The sequence below is a fragment of the Trematomus bernacchii genome, unplaced genomic scaffold, assembly GCF_902827165.1.
Source record: "Trematomus bernacchii unplaced genomic scaffold, fTreBer1.1, whole genome shotgun sequence".
Classification (NCBI taxonomy): domain Eukaryota; kingdom Metazoa; phylum Chordata; class Actinopteri; order Perciformes; family Nototheniidae; genus Trematomus; species Trematomus bernacchii.
The window spans coordinates 19,663,207-19,683,695 of NW_022987564.1; the positions used below are offsets into that span (position 1 = coordinate 19,663,207).

At 40.3% G+C, this 20,489-nt stretch overlaps 1 protein-coding gene across 2 annotated transcripts in view; it reads right to left on the minus strand.

Moving 5' to 3' along the window:
- Window positions 1–3,543: 3,543 nt before the first annotated feature.
- Window positions 3,544–20,489, minus strand: part of atp9b (ATPase phospholipid transporting 9B) — a 50,714-nt gene continuing 33,768 nt past the window's right edge. For both annotated transcript variants that reach the window (XM_034124809.1, XM_034124810.1), the window contains exons 16-29: window positions 17,220–17,381; window positions 16,906–16,998; window positions 14,773–14,856; window positions 13,431–13,601; window positions 12,485–12,583; window positions 12,291–12,380; window positions 11,152–11,296; window positions 10,564–10,628; window positions 10,100–10,255; window positions 9,873–9,937; window positions 9,504–9,612; window positions 8,470–8,527; window positions 6,639–6,842; window positions 3,544–5,200 (exon numbers count right to left, since the gene is read on the minus strand). In XM_034124809.1, the coding sequence (XP_033980700.1) occupies window positions 5,064–5,200; window positions 6,639–6,842; window positions 8,470–8,527; window positions 9,504–9,612; window positions 9,873–9,937; window positions 10,100–10,255; window positions 10,564–10,628; window positions 11,152–11,296; window positions 12,291–12,380; window positions 12,485–12,583; window positions 13,431–13,601; window positions 14,773–14,856; window positions 16,906–16,998; window positions 17,220–17,381 (1,638 nt within the window). In that variant the 3' untranslated portion in view covers window positions 3,544–5,063. The remainder of the gene's footprint in view (window positions 5,201–6,638; window positions 6,843–8,469; window positions 8,528–9,503; window positions 9,613–9,872; window positions 9,938–10,099; window positions 10,256–10,563; window positions 10,629–11,151; window positions 11,297–12,290; window positions 12,381–12,484; window positions 12,584–13,430; window positions 13,602–14,772; window positions 14,857–16,905; window positions 16,999–17,219; window positions 17,382–20,489) is intronic.

Below are 20,489 nucleotides of genomic sequence, written 5' to 3' on the forward strand. Positions count from 1 at the left end.
ACTCATGTAGTACTGAACACGTCACATGAACGTGCCGGGCGGCGCGGTCCCGTGAGTTAGATCCGCGTTCATAATGCAGAGGAAAATAACTCTCAGATTAACGTTATTAGCACATTTTACAACTTGAGGACCGAATGTTTTTAATAAGGGCTATACAAATGTTCATACTGGGTAGTTTATTTAGTTTAAAATAAATGATCCAACGAGTTACAGACGTCTCTTTCCCAATGTTAGTCAATAGAGTGGCGAAGTCCCTCCCCTTCCGGTGGACCTCCATGGGACCTTATTTCGGAAAAAATATGTATTGAAGTCAATGGAGAGAGAAAGATTATCTTTCGATCCCGTTTGAATTGTGCCACGAATTACATATGTTTGTCAATTTAAAAGATAATTTTGCAAGTCAAAAAAAAAAAAATGTGCCGTAAAACTGTGAAGTAACACATTTTTTTGTGTGAAACACTCAATGAACTACATCTCTGGTCAACAACACACGTCACCAAGATGGCCGTCACTACTGTCTTGTCAAAAAAGTGATTGACTACCCTTACTATCACCACAATGAAACACGTCCAGAAGAATGTCATGCAAAGCTGCCTGCCTGCCTTCCTTTGATTCTCTCTGAACTGCCTGATCTTTTTAATGTTTAATGTCAACATTTGTGCAGATACTGTAGCATGAAGTAGAAAAGATCGCCGATGCTAATGTAGCGTTAGCGTTAGCATTTCTCCCCCGGGCTTAAATTGTGTATTATAGAATGATCACACCGGTGACAGTACTCTTCAAAGGGTTCACGAAATATGACTACTACTCTTACTGTTTAACATTTTGGGTTACTTAATGTTACTTCATGTTAAGGCTAATAAAAATGACAAGGCTAAGCCGGCTGTAATGCTAACTAACGTGCTTGCTACTAGCTAGGTAGCTAACTTGATCACTCCTGGTCCTTTCATCAGACGGGAAGCGAAAGAACGAGCAAGACCCATTGCTGGTATGATAACAACCTGGTACTAAGCACACACAGGCATCTTGTTAAAGTTATCTTATCTGAGCTATCTCTATTTTAGTGGAGGAAAACAATTGTGACATCAGGTATGAGTGACATCACTCTGGGATTTGTAGTCTTTCTAGTTGCGTATTTTTCATAGTCTTATATTTCAACAGTTTTACGACAAACTGTGACTTTTTTGACATGGAAATGATTTTTTAAAATTGACAAACATCATATGTGTAATTCATGGCACAATTCAAACGGGATCGAAAGATAATATTTCTCTCTCCATTGACTTCAATACATCATTTTTCCGAAATAAGGTCCCATGGGGCGGAAGTAGATGGGCGTGACTTCGCCACTCTATAGAGTGGCGAAGTTCCTCCCTTTCCGGGGGAGCTCCATGGGACCTTATTTCGGAAAAAGTATGTATTGAAGTCAATGGGGAGAGAAAGATTATCTTTCGATCCCGTTTGAATTGTGCCATGAATTACACATATGATGTTTGTCAATTTAAAAGATCATTTTGCAAATCAAAAAAAAGAAATGTGTCGTAAAACTGTGAAGTAACACATTTTTTTGTGTGAAACCGCTCAATGAACTACATCTCCCGTCTCGCATCACACACCAAGATGGCCGTCACGTTGGCACATTTCACCTCTTTCTTTCAGAATGAGGCGGAAAGTATTAAAAGAGGTGAAAATCACTACAAGTCTGGGCATGTTGAGAGCTGTACATACACACAAGGGGAGTTAGTCGGTTCCGTAAGAGCCAGCATGCGGGACCGGGATTCTGGAATTTGTAGTCTTTCTAGTTGCGTATTTTTCATAGTCTTATATTTCAACAGTTTTACGACAAACTGACTTTTTTGACATGGAAATTATTTGTTAAGATTGACAAACATCATATGTGTAATTCGTGGCACAATTCAAACGGGATCGAAAGATAATCTTTCTCTCCCCATTGACTTCAATGCATAACTTTTCCGAAATAAGGTCCCATGGAGCTCAACCGGAAGGGGAGGGACTTCGCCTCTCTATGGGAAAAAGTATTTCAGGGCCCAGCGACTGATACGGAAGTGTAGTACCGCCGTTTGGCCACAACGAATATTTTCCTCAGAGTCCGGCGCACTTCCTGGGGGCTTGCTCACTGTGCGTGTCAACTACACAGAGTAGAGCAGGGCTATTCAATTGGCGGCCCGCGGGCCAAATCCGGCCCCGGGGTGATATTTACTGGCCCTTTGAGTATAATGTTAAAAAGTAATCAATCTTTTTTTTTTAAGATTTTTTTTTTTGTGCCATAGTGCCTTTATTCCAGAGAGGGTGTTACATTGAGAGATAGAGGGGTAGACAATGCCTGAAAACTTCGACGGGCTCGGGTTTCGAACCCACCTACTATACTGTAGTGACAACTCCTGTCATTGATTGCATCTCTGCGTGAATGATTAGATAATTTCACCTAAATGAAATCAAATGAAACATGTAGGCCTACTGAGTTCTGAACTTGCCATTTAGATCTATAAAGGCCTTGGGGCTATGTTGTTTGATTGAATTAAACACAATATATGCACTCCACTATGCTGTTGTAGTATTTACTGTATCTGAAGCTCTTCAATATGATTGCTCATATTTCAAGCCATCTTTTTCCCGGCCCCTTGCTTTGGATCATTTTCATCAACCGGCCCCCATTCCAAACTAATTGAATAGCCCTGGAGTAGAGCATCATTTATACCGCTCACTTTAGCTGTGACATCACAACCTAATGGGACGGCCATCTTGAGTGGCTTGACTGTTTCTCAAAACAGACTGCATGCATTTCACTGTGGATTTAGAATTTTAAATGAATAAATAAATGATATCACATTACAAAGTTTGACCCAAAGTTGTTCCATAATTCCAGCTCAGATTTTGAACATGAAAAGGCAAATTAAGCGGATAAATTGACACAAGCTAAATGTTTTTAAACAAACATCAGTAAGAACCATCACCACACAGACTGCGCACATGTCACCGGCGTTGATTTAGCATTTTTGACACTTTCACAGTATTTGTATGGCTTCTAGATATGCTTTATAATCGAAATAAATCTCACTTAATATACAATGGGATCTTTAAAACATAAAAATACAAATACAATTTCAAATTTTATACAAATATTTTAAATAAATTAGCACTTTATTTGCTTTCCGATGCAAAAAGTTTGATTACCAAGTTATTCAACAGGGGGCTATTAAAGTTATATAAATCTAAAATACAAATACAATTCAAAAATATATATTTATTGATGATATTTTTAAATGAATAAAATGAATCCGAAAACAAGTGGGCAATTAATGTAGTGGAGGATAAAGTAAAACGTTTGCCTCTGAATTGTATTCGAGTAAAAGTATATATTAGCAGTATAAGTATTTCAGTGTAATACTTTACTTTGAGCCACATCCATGTCCAAGGTTTAGTCTCTACCTCCATCTAGTGGCCACAAGATGCACTTCATGGTGAATAAAACAAACTCCTGAAGAGTTTCTGTTGCTATAGATGTTTAGAACAAAATTGATATGTATAGCAACTGTTGTCTCTTTTTATTATTCATTTTCAATAACAATTGTATAAATAAAGACATACTGTTAGAAATCGCAGTGTAGGACAGGGAAAGCAAGTTGACAAGAAAGAAAAGTGTATACATTATCACAAACAAAGAACACAGGTCTGAGCAGGAAACACTTTTGGAATGCTCTTCATAAGAATGTCAATCAGGAATTTAAAACGCTGTGTCGCAGTCACATAACTGCATCATTTATTAGTCTTTTTTATTATAGTGTAGCTACATTGTACAGTATGGTTGCCACGATTTAAACTAAATAAAACAGCCGTGTTTAGGAATGATCGACCTGAGTTTAACTCAACTATGATTAAAAAATATATGACAACCAGACTAATAATCATAGCTATAATAAATCCTGTATACTGAAATGTATATTACACTGAGCTTAGATCATGCTCAACAATAGCATTACACAGAGGGAATGATAAAACTCATTCCTCCTCAAAGAGAGCTCAATGTCACCGTCTGCTACAGGACAAAGTCACATGGAAGCCCAGGGGAGTCATATTGTCAGTAAAGGTTTAAAAATAAACAGCCGTCAGTGTTCGGGGTCCTTTGTTGTGACTTTTAAAGTGGTTTCCCCTTCGGAAAAATGTTGTCTTTAAGAGAATTGAAGTTCCTCGAAGTTCACATCTGGCTGCAGAGGTAACTAAAACAAACACCTCTGATGATTGTTTATGTGAGATGCAGCTTCAGCACACTAACACACGTCATGATGAGGCACAAAGCGAGCGGCCACGTCCCAACAGGAAGTTTGGCAGACATCGACAAACATCGCAAATACACTAACAAAACGATGTTTAACGCTGCTATGGAGTGCTGGTTCATAATACAGAGATGATAATGTCATGCGCCGTCTTACAAAATGTAAAGGACGCAAAGCAGCAAACGCACAGAAATAAAGTTTTACCAGCATTTGTGAATGTCGTAATGTTTTTCTTTAAAGAGTTAGCGCAGTGAGGTTTTACCGTGACAGCATTAAGGATCAATGCTGCATGTAAAGGCTTTATTAACAGTAACAAAGAAAACACTTTTGTCCCGTACAGCTACTCAAGTCAGTTAAAAAAATGCAGGCCGGCAACTGTAATTAATAACAAGAATAAAAAAACGACACTAAAAAAATTCTAAACTTCACATATAAAAATGTAGACATCCAAAAAAATGCAGAACTGTATAAAATGACATTTGGATTGTTTGAAATGCGTTAAAACAAATAAAGGCAGATTGACCCTTTATGAAAAATGGGGTCTTAGTGCAGTCACTCACACCGTGTTGCCCTTCTTTTGCGTGACTAAATCCATCGTTTAGAGACTTCTTTTCCCATGTGCTCTGTTTTTTCAAGTAATCCCAAATCTCAGTGACATAATCCGAAGAACTGATTCCCCTCCATTTTGGATTGTTCCAGTGGTTCCTTACCTGTCCATCACTGAGGATCGGCGAGTGGAAAAAGTGCTGACAATAGAAAGCTCATGGCTTAGGAGGAGAGTTTGGAGTAGCTCGGGGGGGAGAACTTGCGTTTCAGGTACTTGATGATGTAGAGAGGAAGACAGCTGACCAACGTGATGGCCGACACCTTCCACAGGAAAGGCCACGTCGTGATGAAGGACAGGTCTGGGGGGGGGGGGAAGAACAGCTTGAATACACATTTTCTTTGTGGTTTATTACTTCACGGGATAGTAAGCATTCAATCTAGTATGCAACTTGATCACAGGGGGATAAAACCACACGAACAGTGGAGAGACAGCGGAGAAGAATCCAATCACAACAAGATGACACAAGCTCAAATGAAAAAAAGACAACATGATGACACAGACAAACATCACTGGGAAGTGCAAGGAGATACATGAGGAGATCAACTGACAGGCTGCCAACCTACCAAGGAAAGCTCCCAGGGACACCCTGCCTATGCCTGTCGCAAACATACAGGAGCATAAGAGAGCAGCAGAAACAGTGAGAGACAGGTTAGCAGTGATGACAGGGACAGACAGACGGAAGCATAAAGCACAGAGCTAAAGCTACTGCACACCATTAGGAGTAGTGTTGTAGTGTTACATTAGATTCAACACAAAGCACAGAGAGAAAGTGTAAAATGAATACTGGATTAAAAGGGTTAAGTGAAGATATGCTTCTACTATAGTCATGAGCTATGTGCTACATGAAAGCAGACCAGAATGGATTAGCCAATGTATTCAAATGATATCTTATTTGGGATCTATTTCGATAAGCTCTTGTCATTTCAAAGTCTGAAATGTGAGGATTTGCTTATTTTCTTTGTCACATGTGATAGTAAACTATGTTTCTTTGGGTTTTGGCGGGCTGGTTGAACAAAAGTAGCAATTTCATAATTTTAACTTGGGTTTTGGGAAATTACATTAATAATTGTTCTATATCTTTTGACATTTTAAAGAGAAATAATGTCACAACATGTATTTATTTAGAAAGGAATAAGCAGATTAATCTATAACAAAATGTAAGTTAAAGGTGGGGTAGGTAATTTTGGAGAAACCAGCTCGAGTGTGCTAGAATTTGAAAATACACAACCGGAAGAAATCTGCCACTTCCTTACAGAGCCCCTCCTCCAACACACACGAACGCACACATGACCAATGAAGGCACGAGATAAGTTTGTGCACAGATGGAAGGCTGACAGGTAGGTAGGCCATCCAGTTATTTTAGCCGGGCCGGCTCAGATGATTGGTCGTGCTTTTTACAGCGCTACGGCTTCCACAGATGACATTTTTTTATGTATTTATTGTCAAAGCATTTCATATATTCATTGCTATCGGGATGTTAAAAGCATTCCATGGAATACAACAAAAAGTGTTTCTGAAATAAATTACATACCCCACCTTTAACTGACATTTTTCCAAAAGCCTTGTGTGGGTAACTTCTCTCATATTTATTTATATATTTTCAGTTTTCATTAAACTTTGACACATTCAATTATTCAAACTCATTTCATAAATGTATTCTTTTATTAAACAAATAAGCTTTTCTTTTAGTTTCCGAGGTTTTCAAAGATACAAGCGTGGAGTAAATTGAGACCTACCGAAGTACTCGTTGAGGAAGGCGAGGGAGGCCAGGTAGCAGCCCAGGCTGAAGAACTCGGCCACCACCATGAGCCAGTGCCAGGTGCGGATGGTGAGCGCCACCATCAGCAGCTCCGTGATGATGAGCGCCGTGAAGGAGATGGCCACCACGTGCACAAACTCAGACTCAAACAGCACCAGAGCACCGTACATGAGGATGCCCCCTGGTGGCCAGAGGAAACACATCAACCACATGATATTACCAGAACACATTAGTGATGGAGGAGGCGGATTAAACAAGGGCTGTTGTTGAATAATATTTTTGAAAAGTTCCTTAGGGAGTGAAATGACCCGGAAGTACCGTGATAGCCATGATAATATCTTTTTGAATTTTCTAGATGATACGAAAGGAGCTTCAATGCTTCCTTTGTTATCTCCTGCAGCATAGGAAACACCGGACCATCCTCGACTAAAGGAAAGGAGATAACGCTGTCCCACAATTCCTTGCAGCCGCAACATTTTAAGTGATGCAATATTTTGCCGTTCACAGAAACAATCTATTGTGGCCAAAAAAGCATCATGTCAGTTACACTGCTTATTTAGCATTTCCCCTCTTGTCAAAACTGGCTAAAGTGCTTTTATGTTCCACTCATACTTATTGGGACTAATAAATAGGGTAATGTTGATACATCTGAGGGGAAAGGAGGTTGAGGGTGAGCACATGCTACCATTTCATATCAACAATTGGTTTTTCATTCAAACCTTCATAAAGAAATTGTAAATAATCTTTTGCCTGTCCACGTTTATAGAGCCCGCATGAACCATCTTGATATGAACACACGCTCTTTTCTTAGTCCCTCTATGGAAGATATGGGGGTTTTCCCACAGCAGACGCACATCAGTAACATCTGCTTTCCACTAGAAGTTGCACGGTCTCAACACTGTAATTGTCTTTTCCTAAGTCCTGATGATTTCTCCTTCACATCTTTCGTTAACGCAAGGACCTTTTCACAGCCCAGGATTGTAAAGAGAAGGTTGTGTCATTTTTAAAGTATTATTTCTTCATCATTTTTTCTCAGGTCTGCTCCACAGTCAGCTGCCTGGGACATTGAGGTAAGGATGTCTGGAGATAAGGACTGATTTAATAACTTTATAAGAGCTAAAGGTGCTTCAGTGAGTCTGTCTGATTAACATATTTTAGTATCCAGACACTCAGTCATCTTTAGGCGCCTGCTGTATCTTGATAGCTCTTCATTCTATCATAACCAACACAAATTGAGCTCAATGGCCTCTAACGGATCACATAATTGCTGCTTCATACAGTCTCCATACAGCACATTCCAGCCAGTCAAACTCTGTAATAAATTAAGCTAGATTGGCGGCTAATATTTTCCTCCTCCTCCTCCGCTGTCGTCCTCTCATATCGTCTTTACATTATCCTGCCCCCCCACTCCACCCCCCCCCTACCAGAGACCTGGTATTGGCCTTTAATTAAAAAACCCCGAGCTGTCAGGAAGTCACGCTCCAGCAGGAACATAGATCTTTCTCACACGCTGCATGGCTTAGCGATTACAGAAATATCGATTTACTGGACGGACAAAAGCCCGCATGTAAAGGCGGATGGCGGTTGGAAACCTAAGATACTGAGAAAGTGACCGTCCGAGAGTTTGAAGGGGGCCCGGGGACCCTGGTATTAAGACACGCTAGAGGGAGATGATGAAATGGTGGTTGAAGAGTTGCTTTGACAGTCTACAGTAGCAGACTGCACATTCTGTACAGACAAGCCGTGCTGTACCCGGCTCAGTTACAGATATAAGAGCTATTATGTTACTTTTAGAATGAGCACCTTACCTTGATAGATGCTGATCAAAACCCAGATGAGGAATGTCTTGAAAGATAATGAACGCCCCTGAAAGAGAAACATCATCCATAAGTGGAACACATATATATGATATGACTTGATGTTAGGGAGAACATTTGCAGAAAATAAACTTTAGATTTAAAAGGTCAGGATTTGATTAGATTTTTCAAGCACTGATGGATATGGTAAATGGTATTTATAGCGCTTTATCCGGTCTTTAAGACTCCTGAAAGTGCTTTACAGTACTGTATGTACAGTAGTATACAAGTCATCATTCACTTATTCATACAGAGCTATGTGGCACTTGCTTAAGTAAGCTAACATTCACACACATTTACACAACGTTGGCATCGGGAGCAACTCGGAGTTAAGTATCATGCCCAAGGATACATCGACATGTCGACTTCGAAGGCTGGGATCGAACCTTCCAATTGAAAGACGATCGCACTACCTCACAGCCAAAGTCGCCCATGATTGTTTGCAATTGTTTGATGATCAAAAGGGTTTTTCTCCCTTAGGGTACGTCCACACGGCAGCGTGCGTTGAAGCTTGCCGGTGGGCGTGTCTGGCGTGCGACCAACAACCAATCACATTCATCTCCCGCCCTGGACACACAAGCGTGCGGTTTGATTGGCTAGAGCTTGTACTGGCATATGATTTGATTGGCTGGCGCTTCCGTCAACGCTTGAAAAGTTGAACTTTTCTCAACTTTCGAAGCGAGCAACAGAGGCAAAGCTTCAACGCGACGCTGCCGTGTGGACGTACCGTTACACCTCCCTAATTTAAAAATAAAATCTTTTAATGTTTTGAAAAGTGCTGATTCAGGCTACCGCTAAGTGTTCTTTACCTTCTGATGCATGTAAGTGAGTGTGGGTGAAGAGAAAAGAAAACAAGGAAAATGGCCAATCCTGTTCTTGATTTTGAACGTCAAATCAAAAGCTTATTTGGATGGATTTCTAATTTAGAATTCATATCGCGACACTGCAAGTAATGTAAATATATATTTTTTAAAAGGGCACTGTACCTTGGTGAGGTCTTTATAAAGCTCTGGGTAGAGTAGAGCCATCTCTGGCTTCACATCTTGGTCCAGAACCAAGGAGAACACAGGGAACATGGTGTACATGGTGGCATACCTGCACACAACAAAACAGGGTTAAGATGGACCACATATTTCCACAAATCTGTGCTGTGTTACCGTAAGGCTGTTGCCATATTAGCCATCGTTAACCATGCATTTGGTTGTCCTAAGACAGATATAGAGGTAATAGCTTTGTCATGCTACAGTAAACAGGCAACTTAGCGCCTTGGCTACAATAGGAGTATCTGTGAGGTGGCAGATACATTTAAAACAATACATTTTTACCACATTAAGACATTTGGAAAAGATACATACCCAACCATGAGGAAACCCTGGTACAGTGGCACAGAGGCAAAGTAAAACACAGAAGAGAAGACCGCCTGAGGAAAGGGAACAGAAATGGTGTCATAAAGTCAGTTATTTAAGAATTGTATTGGCCACAATGTGGAAAATTGTCTGAACAATAATTAAAAGCAGGACCACTTATTTAAAACAGGCATCAAGGACAAAACGACATGAATATTGTGTGAGTGTTTTAATACCTGCATGGTGGAGATGATCATGCCTCTGTGCATGACGAACTGACCCAGCGCTGCAGAGCGCTTGTAGCTGTTCCTGCCGTGAACCATGAGCAGGCGCCCGATGTGTTTAAACTGCGTGATGGAGAAGTCTGCAGCCAGAGATGCCTGCTTCCCTTCCTGTTCACACACACACACAATTAGAAAGACGCAGTTGTAAAACACCAAAGTGTTAAACCATATACTTCTGAAATTGTATTAAAAAATGATCTAAAGTTACAGAATGTGTCACTTTGTTCCTAGTTTCCCTAAAGTTTTTACAGTTTGGTATAATGTGTGGCCTTGCAGGAATAATATCCGTTTGACTTCTTACTAAATTAAGTGTTTAATAAGGTTTTTCAAGATGATTGCAGTTTCTTTGACTGAATGAACTAGCTCTCATGAGGTCTTAATCAAAATCTGTTTATGTAGTAAATGGAGGTCTTTACCTTTCCTTCAATTCCAATACCACAATCTGCAGCCTGGATCATACTGACATCATTTCCTCCATCACCTTTCACAAAAAGAAAAAAAAACAACAAAATAATTGTACAATATTTGAATCTGGACAAGCTAGATTAAAACGTATTTATTTTGTATTGTATTTAAGGCTGTAATTGTGGTGAAGTATGTCCCATGTCCTCTTGTATGTTGTGTTTGTGCTTTTTGCCATCTCCTGTAAGCCAAATATGATCTGAACTGAATTGAAAGATGCACACTTTGCTGGGTGCTTCTCTTAGTGAGCTTTGACTGCCATCTTGTGGATAAAAGAAGTATAATATATATATATTTGCTCCGGTGTCTGTGCATTGTCAGCATTTGATAAATATCAATGCAGATATCAACTGGGGTATGGCAGACAGTTTGAAGGCAAATCATAACTTTGAACCAAATCCCCATCCAAAAGAGAATAAAATAAATCACTGGATGGGTATTTAATTCATCTGTCCAGCCTTTCCTCCCTAAGGGACTGAGCTGTACACAGACACTTCCGTGTGCTGCAGCCACATCATGTGTCAGTCTGTGTCAGCCCTCACCTATGGCACAGGTCCTGTTGGCTGTGTGCTGCTTGAGGAGCGTGACGATCTGGGCCTTCTGGGTGGGGGAGCAGCGACAGCAGACCACCGCAGGACACTGACACGCCAGCTCCACAAACTCATGCTCGTAATAGCGCAAACACACCTGCAACACAACACAGATACACTTTGGTTGTCTTTGTTGTAATTGCATTATCGTTTTTGAAATCTGTACACAGGAAATCTGAGCTAAGATACAATACATAGATTACTGAACAATTAAAGTTCTACAGATATTCACGTGATCTCTTGCAATACTTTATCAGTCGGACTTGAATGCCATACAAGTGAAAACACTGATTACAGTAAAGCCTTTTTGGAAAGTAGGTGGCCATTTCATCTCCTACACAATCTTAATTGTCTTTTACCTTTTGTACCATAGAAATATCCCTTTAGGTCCCAATAAAAGCGATACACATCCAGAGTTGGAAGAAGTACTTACATAAAAGTCCAGCATTCAAATTGAACTCAAGTAAAATATACTTAATATACTTTAGGTTCAAAAAGTTAAAGCACGTATCTTGCTGAATGGCCCATTGCTGAATGATATCTATTGCATTATGGTGTTCATCACTTCAATGTTGCACTGAGTAAAGTTGGTGTTTATTTCAATTACTTGACATGCTGCTGGGTAGCTTAAACTGTAATAATACATCATGATTTATTGTTTTCTTTTATTATAAACTCTTATCTGCAAAGAAGCTAGTAACTAAAGCTGTAAAATAAATGTAGTGGAGTAATAAAAGCTTCCATTGTAGTGTATAAGTATAAAGTGGCATCAGGTAGAAATACTGTACTGATGTAAAACAAGTCCAGGATCATAACAATGTCTTATTTTTTTGTTCGGCACATTATATTGACCATTAGCTGTACCTGTGCCTTTCTTTCATTTATGTCTTTTTCTCAGTTAAACAAAAAACAAGTTAAAAAAAATGAACTTTTCTAATCTTTCAGCCTCATAAAAAAGGACTAATATGATTGATTTCCTCTCCAAATCTTCAGAGCTCTGGTTAAAGTGTTAAGTATTGTTTTTGGCTGCATCCTCAGCATCATCTGCTCCCTTAGTAAACATTACTGTGTGCTGCGCTGTGCTGTAGTACCTCTAAGGAGTCTCCAGAGATGACCAGAGCACAGTCATGCTTCCTCCTGAAGGCGTTGAGCTCCAGATGGGCCTCTCCTCTGCTGGAGATCTGCTCGAGAGCCACACAATACAATTAGCCGTGAGGACATTAGGCTTTTAGTCATTCCCCGATACATAAGCGCTTTGTGATAACATCAAAGGGAAACAGCGTACCGGCTTGAACACATGGATGTCTTGGGTTCTGGACACCAGGTGGGAGCTCTTGGCGATGCACGTAGCCGTCTCAAGTTTATCCCCCGTTAGCATCCAGATCTGTAATTCAAGAAAGAGACACAACTGGTTGCTCTGTGTACTCAACCTGAGATGATGCATGTGTTGCATGCTCTTAGCAAACAGGGAACATCTGAATCAATAGGATGGAGATCAGGGCAAAAGATAATAACCATGAGAAAGGAAATGTTAAAAACTAATTTAGCTATATTACAATAGCAAAATGTTCCGACTCCTCTATGTCAGGGCTAATACATGTAAATAAAAAATTGAAATCTTTTTGGCTTTTCAATGATCAAGTTCTATTATTTATTTATTTGTTTTAATAGTTTTGGATAATAAATAATAGTATATTAGTATTTTAAATGATTTGAGTTAAGTAAATATATATATATATTTACAATTTTTTTTTTAAATAAAGGCTTTTTAACATTTCCTTCCCCGCGGTAACTTGGATTTGAAGGGCCTGGATTGTCTTTCTGTTAAACTGAAATTCACCTTAAAGTGTGAACTGTCTTTAATAACCTCAGATATTTTGGACGTGTACAAATTAAGATTATCATCATTACCTCCTTTTTGTGTATCTGGTTTAAACGCTGAATCACTCTTGAGGTATTAGGGGATATATTTGAGTTGACCAGAATAACTCTGGTGGCAGTATTCATAGTAGGTATGTTGCGAAATACCAGTATTGACAGTACTGAAATATTAATATCATGATAAAAATAAAAGTAATTTCACAACAGAAAGAGTTGAAGATGAATTTCACTGATACAGTTGCATTGTTAATTTTTCAAAATGTTCTACAGATATTGTCACAATATTTTTGCTAAGAATGCTTTTGGCACTTTAACCATGTATTGAAAGTCTGACACAGTGACAGCCTTACCTTGATGCCAGCGTTCCTGAGCAGCTCCAGCGTGGGCCTGACGTCGGCCTGCAGCTGGTCCTCCACTCCGGTCAGACACAGCAGCTCCATCTCCCGCTCCAAGCTCTCCACCACTGCTGCCACCTTCAGGCCGCGGTCATGGAGGCTCAGCTTCGCCTGGCTGTAGCGGTTCTATACATTGAGGGGGTAAAGAATACAAAAAATTCGGAATTGTGAGGTAAAAGTGAAAAAGGCAACTGATAAATACTCATGTCAACATAACTAAAAAGAGTGAATGCTGAGTTTTTCAATCATTAAGTGACTCAAAAAAGCTGCTGTCATGATATAGAAACAACCTAAATCCAAGAGGAAACAGGCTCACATCGCTATTTTGTTGAAAAGACTTACCTCTAGTTCCAATTAAAGAAAACATGAGACTCATTAAAGTAAAGGATGCGCTGTATGTAGAGCAGTATAAGGCCCCGTCCACACGGACACGAAACGGGTTGTATCTGCTACAGTTCTCTATCGTATGGACGGTTCGTTCACACGAGGTCGTAACGGAACCGGGGAAACGGAGCCCTCAAATGGTAACGGGTCCCAAGGTGGGTAGATCTGCGGACGGAACGCTCTGGGGGGGCAAATGGCTCCGTGTGTACGCCCTATACGCCATAGCCCCACCTCTCCCGCTCACCACCCGCGTCATCGCTGATGTGTTTCGCCAACAACAACAACAACAGTGTTCCGAGTGTTTCGAGCCAGGTCCCGGTATCTCGCAGGACAGTGCACCCAGCAGGAGCCTCCAGCAGAACCCCCCCCGCACGGTTCCCTCGTCCCTTGGAAGAGGCGGAGAAGTGGGTGTTTTTCATCTGCTGGTGGACTACCGGGGAGAACGTCCTGCTCGGGAGCCAGGCTCAGAGTCAGTGGCAGTGGTGGCGGTGCACCTGCCTTTTACAGCAGGAGCACACGCTCGCCTCGGGGACGGAGAAAAAGAGAAACAGAGGCCACCGAAACAGCCAGAGCCCTGCCTCTCCCCACCTCTGCTGCTCACTCCTGCGTCACCGCTGAATCCACCACGGAGAATAAACAGAAGGGCAACCAGGCAACCATGACAACCATGCTCGGGAGGTCTTATTCGCTACTTTTGGTGTATTTTGTGGCGGAAGTACAGCGCCACTTACAGGCCCGGCATATGTACTACAGCGTCTCCAGCGGGTCGAGCGGTCTCGTGTGGACGGACACGTTTCATGAGGCGATACCGTGTGGATGGAAGACTTTTTTGATATCGAATTCGGTTCTTTCTCCGTTTCGTCTCCGTGTAGATGCAGCCTAACACAGCATGCAGTGTATTGATGATCCATACCTCAAAGTCCTGGTACTGCTCCTCAGACAGAGACTTCTTGGCCACCACCAGAGTCCTCAGGCCCTCCCTGGCCATGTTCCCACACTGACAGAGAGGAGAGGGACAGGGTGTTATGAGATATACACATAGTTCTGCCTTTAAAAGAAAGACTTTCAATTTAAATTCTTTAAGGTTTTGTTTTTTTAACTCTTGTGCCGCTAGAGACACATTTTAGATTTTTAGGCTGTGTTAATGCATATACAGTATAGGCTGTGTTAATGATATAGGCTGTGTTAATGATATAGGCTGTGTTAATGATGTAGGCTATGTTATTGCATATATATGGCATACATGTGGGTTGTTTGTTTTTTTTATTATGAAAGATCATTCTCAGCTATTGCTATAAGTATATCATAAACTGTTAGCTAAAATAGAAACACTCAGACCCATAAGGACTAAAATGTCCCCATTGAAACCAATCAAACCCACAAATGTTAATCTTACTGCCATAACAGCTTAGAATCTACATTTTAACATGTCACGCTTTAACTTTACAGCTATGGATCAAAATGAATGTTGGTGATTGTCATTGTGAGTCAGTCCACAACAATTTCCCCACCCTTTGGCGAACCTTCATTACCCTAGGAGACTGAATCTCTGATTGGAGGGTCAAGTTTGTGTGATGTTATTAAGTTGTGTGTGTAAATGTATTAATGAGTGGATTAATACGTGCAGAGCATTTAAGCGAATGCAAGTTTGTGCTTATTTTTCCTGAAAAAAACCACTGTGCTATTACATAAACAAGCCGGCATTGAAAGGGTTAAAGTTTAAAATTAATAAATATTTTGTCGTTATGATCGGGATTGATGTTGGTGACAATATTTAACTTTGAAAGTGGAAAAAAAATACTAATATATCTTGTTATATTGCTATTTATTGGCACCTTTTTTACTTTTTCAAAGCGAGGCACAGGGGTCAAAATAATTATCCCTCGCGGAGATGAATATAAATCAAACATGGGCAGATCATTTGTTCAATCAGAGCGGCTGCTATAAGTACACCATGTACAGTACTGTCGATAGCAGCATATTGTTACAACAGCAGAGAAATCAATAGTGAATAACATAGCCTCTGGTGTAATTCAGAGGACACAGTAAAACAAAGGGATGGACGGCGGTTTATATTTGATATGAAACACCAATGGGGCGAATCTGCTCTGTTGATTGGTTATTGACAAGAGAATAAGCGTAGCGCCGGCTGATCTGACAGCGGGATATTACATCCAACAGGACATCGTTAGAACAATTGATCAGGAATATGACATACTGTAATTACTTCAACTTTATGTAGGTCACTAATTAAATCAAACGGCGCCCGCAGTGCTAAATGACTCAATAATGCCAATATAATTATGAACATATGCACACAAGACCTTCGATCACCAAGCTGGTGTAGACACGGCCCGATGTCTCTCTCAATGAATGTCCTGATTACAGCATTGGACAAAAATATCACTATGTGATGATGTGTGTGTTTATCTATTGCTTGTTATTATCTATTTCATTACAGTTTTCATCAAGAGGTGCTTATTTCAAGCAATGAGATAATGATTGATGCTTTTACGATAAGACACAAAAGATTACGCACAGTGGCTGGGTCCAACCAGATGAATAAACATAGAATAAAATGTTATACAGAGGGCAATCACAGTGTCTCTCTGTGACAGCCGGTAAGTCGATGGTTTAGTTTAGGATTGGAAAATTGTCGGACTTAATGCCAATTTTTCTAAAATAATTTCATAATAAATTCAAACCCCTTTGATTTCTCTTACCAGTTTGTCAAGCATTTCTTAAATATTTCAAACATGATTTAATAATCACTAATCATCATTAGTTGGAAAGTCTGAAGTCAGAATAAACTAAAGTTTGATGATTAATTGATTTATCACAGATTACTATTGTGATTAACGGGATACATTTTTTTGATTGATTGACAGAACAATGTATTTTACAGTTGATGGAAGCAGGAAGCTTCATCGTCATTGCATTGTAGGAGAACATTGTGCACGTGTCGGAAGTCACAATTAACAGAAGTTTCCCTGTCATTACAACGCGAATGCACCGTCAGTAGGACGTATAGATTTGTAGATTTTACCTCTTCTTCCAACCAGTCGTTATACTGGACAATGCTCGCCATGGCAACATCAGCTCCCTTCATGTAGAAAGTGATGTCTCCGGTCGATTCCTCCTAAATCATATCATCAATGACAATTAGTACATTTCCTGTTCACGGAAGCTGAAACATGTAAACATCAGAATCATATAGCTCTACACCTAGCATCTTCCAGCAGCCACATTTAACACATCAAGGTGATAAAGAGTTATAAAAAAACAAAAATAAATGTAATATGTCTGGTTCTCTGAGGGAGTATCATGCAAAAGTCCTATTGTTATAAACAAGTTCCCCACCCTGACGATGATGCCCATCCTCTTGCTCTCGGAGGTAAAGGGGAAGATCTGCAGGATGTGGAAGGAGATGATCTGTCCGGAGGGGGTCCTCAGCTGCAGGGAGGCCAGGTCTCTGTTCACCAGGGTCAGGCCGACGCTCTGCGTCCACCGCACCAGCTCCACCTGAGGGAAACATTCAAAAAGAAAACTGTACAGAAGCTAGAAACAGGGCAGTTCGACACCCTACACAATAACATTTACGCTCTGACTTCAATAAATCAAAGAGAGCTGATGAATTCTGCCATTTTTTATACTGACTAAAAGGACAATGCAAAAGTCACAGTCAAATATCAATGACCTGATTCCTACAATACGAGAGTATAGGACAGACCTCTAAATTGCATGTCATGTTTAACCTTGCAAAATGAATTATGATTCAGGATATTATTGTCCACATATGCTTAAACTTGCAACAAAGGCATCCTAAACACAATAAGGTCATCTTAACCTAAAAGAAACGTAACCTTCAGAAATCAAGAAGAGATGTGATATTCACGGATTTCCTGTTCCGCATTAAAATCCTATATTGTCCCATCCCTAGTTAAGGATAGAGATATATTGCATTCAACCCATCAAGGACTCATTTACTCAATACAAATAAAATAAGCAAGCTAATCTCGCACAATACATATGTGAAAAAGAGGTGATTTTAATTTTTTATTTTGCGATGATCATTTTTAACCAAATATAAAACATTTGTATTCAACATACAAATCCAAAATGTAGACCATGGAGCAGACTGAATCTTATCCCTCTTGCAGTTGAAAGACAAAGCCTGAGAGAGTTACGGCTTCTCCTGAGCTCCTCTTTCAGCTCCAGATAAGTGTTTTTCTGTTTCTCTTTCCTCTTCCCTCCTCAGCAGGAACTGCAGCCCCCGAGTGAGCGTTCAGCTGCACACGACTCAATCCTCAATGGGTTCATTTTCAATTTGCTCACTCAAAGGTTGTTATTATACTCTGACCTACAAATTGGAACTTCCTGTTAATACCCCGTCATTTCTGCTGCTCCCCCTTTGAGCTCCGTAAAAAGGAGCTGCCTGTATTTACTTAACACACATCTGTGTGTCATTATCCTGGTGGTTGTGTGTGTAGCTCATACACACATGGACAGATACACCATGTACTGAGAATCCTAAATCTAGCTGTTCAATCTCCTGTTTGAGCTCTACAGGAACTATTTAAAGCTTTGTCAACTTTGATACAAACTGCATGTGAATTATGCGTTACGACGGTATTAGAAAAGCTACTTTAGGACAATGGCAGGATTAAACAACCTGATCAATATTCAACTGTGTACACAACGTTCGAATGATCATGTAACATTTAAATCACAATGGCAGCACTGCCTTTAACATTAACAGCAGCTCAAGCATGTCATGAGGAAAATGGACCATTAACAGGTTAAATTCTGCTCATGTCATGTCGATGTCAATATAAAAAGGTATTAGAAGTGAATTATTCTGGAGATCATTTAACGTTTTTAACATGAAGAAAAATGGCCCTATTCTGCTAATGTTCAGGTTCATATTCGTATTAAAATGTCTCTGTGACATGTCTCCATGCTTTAATGTTCAAAAAGCTCTTTATTGTTCTCATACTGCCTGTGCTGCAGCACCTCTTTTCACCCTCTGTCTGAAACCAGAGCCCAGTCTGCCTGGAACAAATCCATTGGACTCCTTTGTTTACTTCCATAACATAGTGACATCACTATGTAACACTGGCTCTTCTATTGGCTGACACTACAACATATTGTACGTAACAGGCTAAGGGGCGGGACATCTCCAAGCGGTTGACCAATCACAACAGAGCGGGCCAGCTAACCAATCACAGAGTTTCAGACAGAGGGTGAAAAGAGGTGCTGCAGCACAGGCAGTATGAGGAAAAATAAAGAGCTTTTTGACATTTAGGCATTTAAATGTCACAGTAGAATCCCAAAATACAAATTTGAACCCAAATAAGATACCTTATGGTGAACATCACACTCAGTGAAACTGCCAGTTACATCCAATTGGAAATGATGAAGCACCCACTTCCTGGACATGGCAGTCATTAAAGTCTACAGTCCAATGCTCTTGTCTGATATTACGAGGGTCAAAGGTCACAGGAGGACTCTGTTCACCGGCAGGTCAGATGACCTCTGCGGCCGCCCACTTCATCTCCTTAATGATGGCTCATTACATTAGAGAGGCTGAGCAGAGAGCCAGGGCCAAACAAACTATCACTAACAGACGAGCAGCAGCCAAGATCTGATGCTGCAGTCAATGAGAGTGAGGAGACAAGGAGGGAGAGAGGGGGGGGACAGAGGAAGAACAAAGAATATAGTAGAAGGGGAAGGGAGGGCTCCAGCTACAATCACAGACCTCCACCTCTCATCGTCTCTGGGAGAAAATTAAATATTGATCAATCCGAGCAGTGTGAGACAATACAGAGAGGGGAGATAGAACGGAGTGGGCAGGGATATAAACAAATATATACATCAACTCAGAGGGGGAGGACAACTGAGATTTATCTCTCGCCACCTTTTTATCTTTATTTTGATTGTTAGATAGCTAGACTCTGGGTTCAACCCGAAGTGCCGCATTCTCACAAAGGCTCTCACATGTCATGGGTGACAAACGTGTTGAAATGGGGGTGTATGGGGGGATTAACTACCCCTCAACACGCATTAAACCTCTCTTTAAAAACAGATACTGACTGTTACTTTACCTGTTAAAAAATCTTTCCCTGTTTTCCAGATGTAAGTATAGATTCTCTTTGGGTTTCTCAATTGTATAAAATGATTATTAAGGGCTATATATATATAAAGGCTCAGCAGCACGTTCAGCCATTAAAGGAACGGTCAGAGGAAGGGAAGCGGTAGTGATGCCTTTAGGGATCGTCTTCACGTTCTACCAGGGGCAGTAAATTCACAGGAAGCAAGTACACACGGTTAAATAGCTTAACCTCTATGAGGGGATCACGACCTCTGACTTTGTGTTCATGAAATGACTATTATGACAAACCAGGGTTATTTAGGATCACCAATAAAACATGAAGACAGAAAAACACAGGCTGAGAATCTCACCGTTTATTCTTGCCAGAAGGGCAATTGGTGTCAACTAGTAGCTGGATTTGATCAAAATATGAGACATTTAAAAAGATTTGTAATGGTGCTTTAGAAAACAAGGTAATTTATGTTCCTAAATGAAACCCTAAGCAATGGGAAATATTTAGCATAAAGGGCAAAATAAAG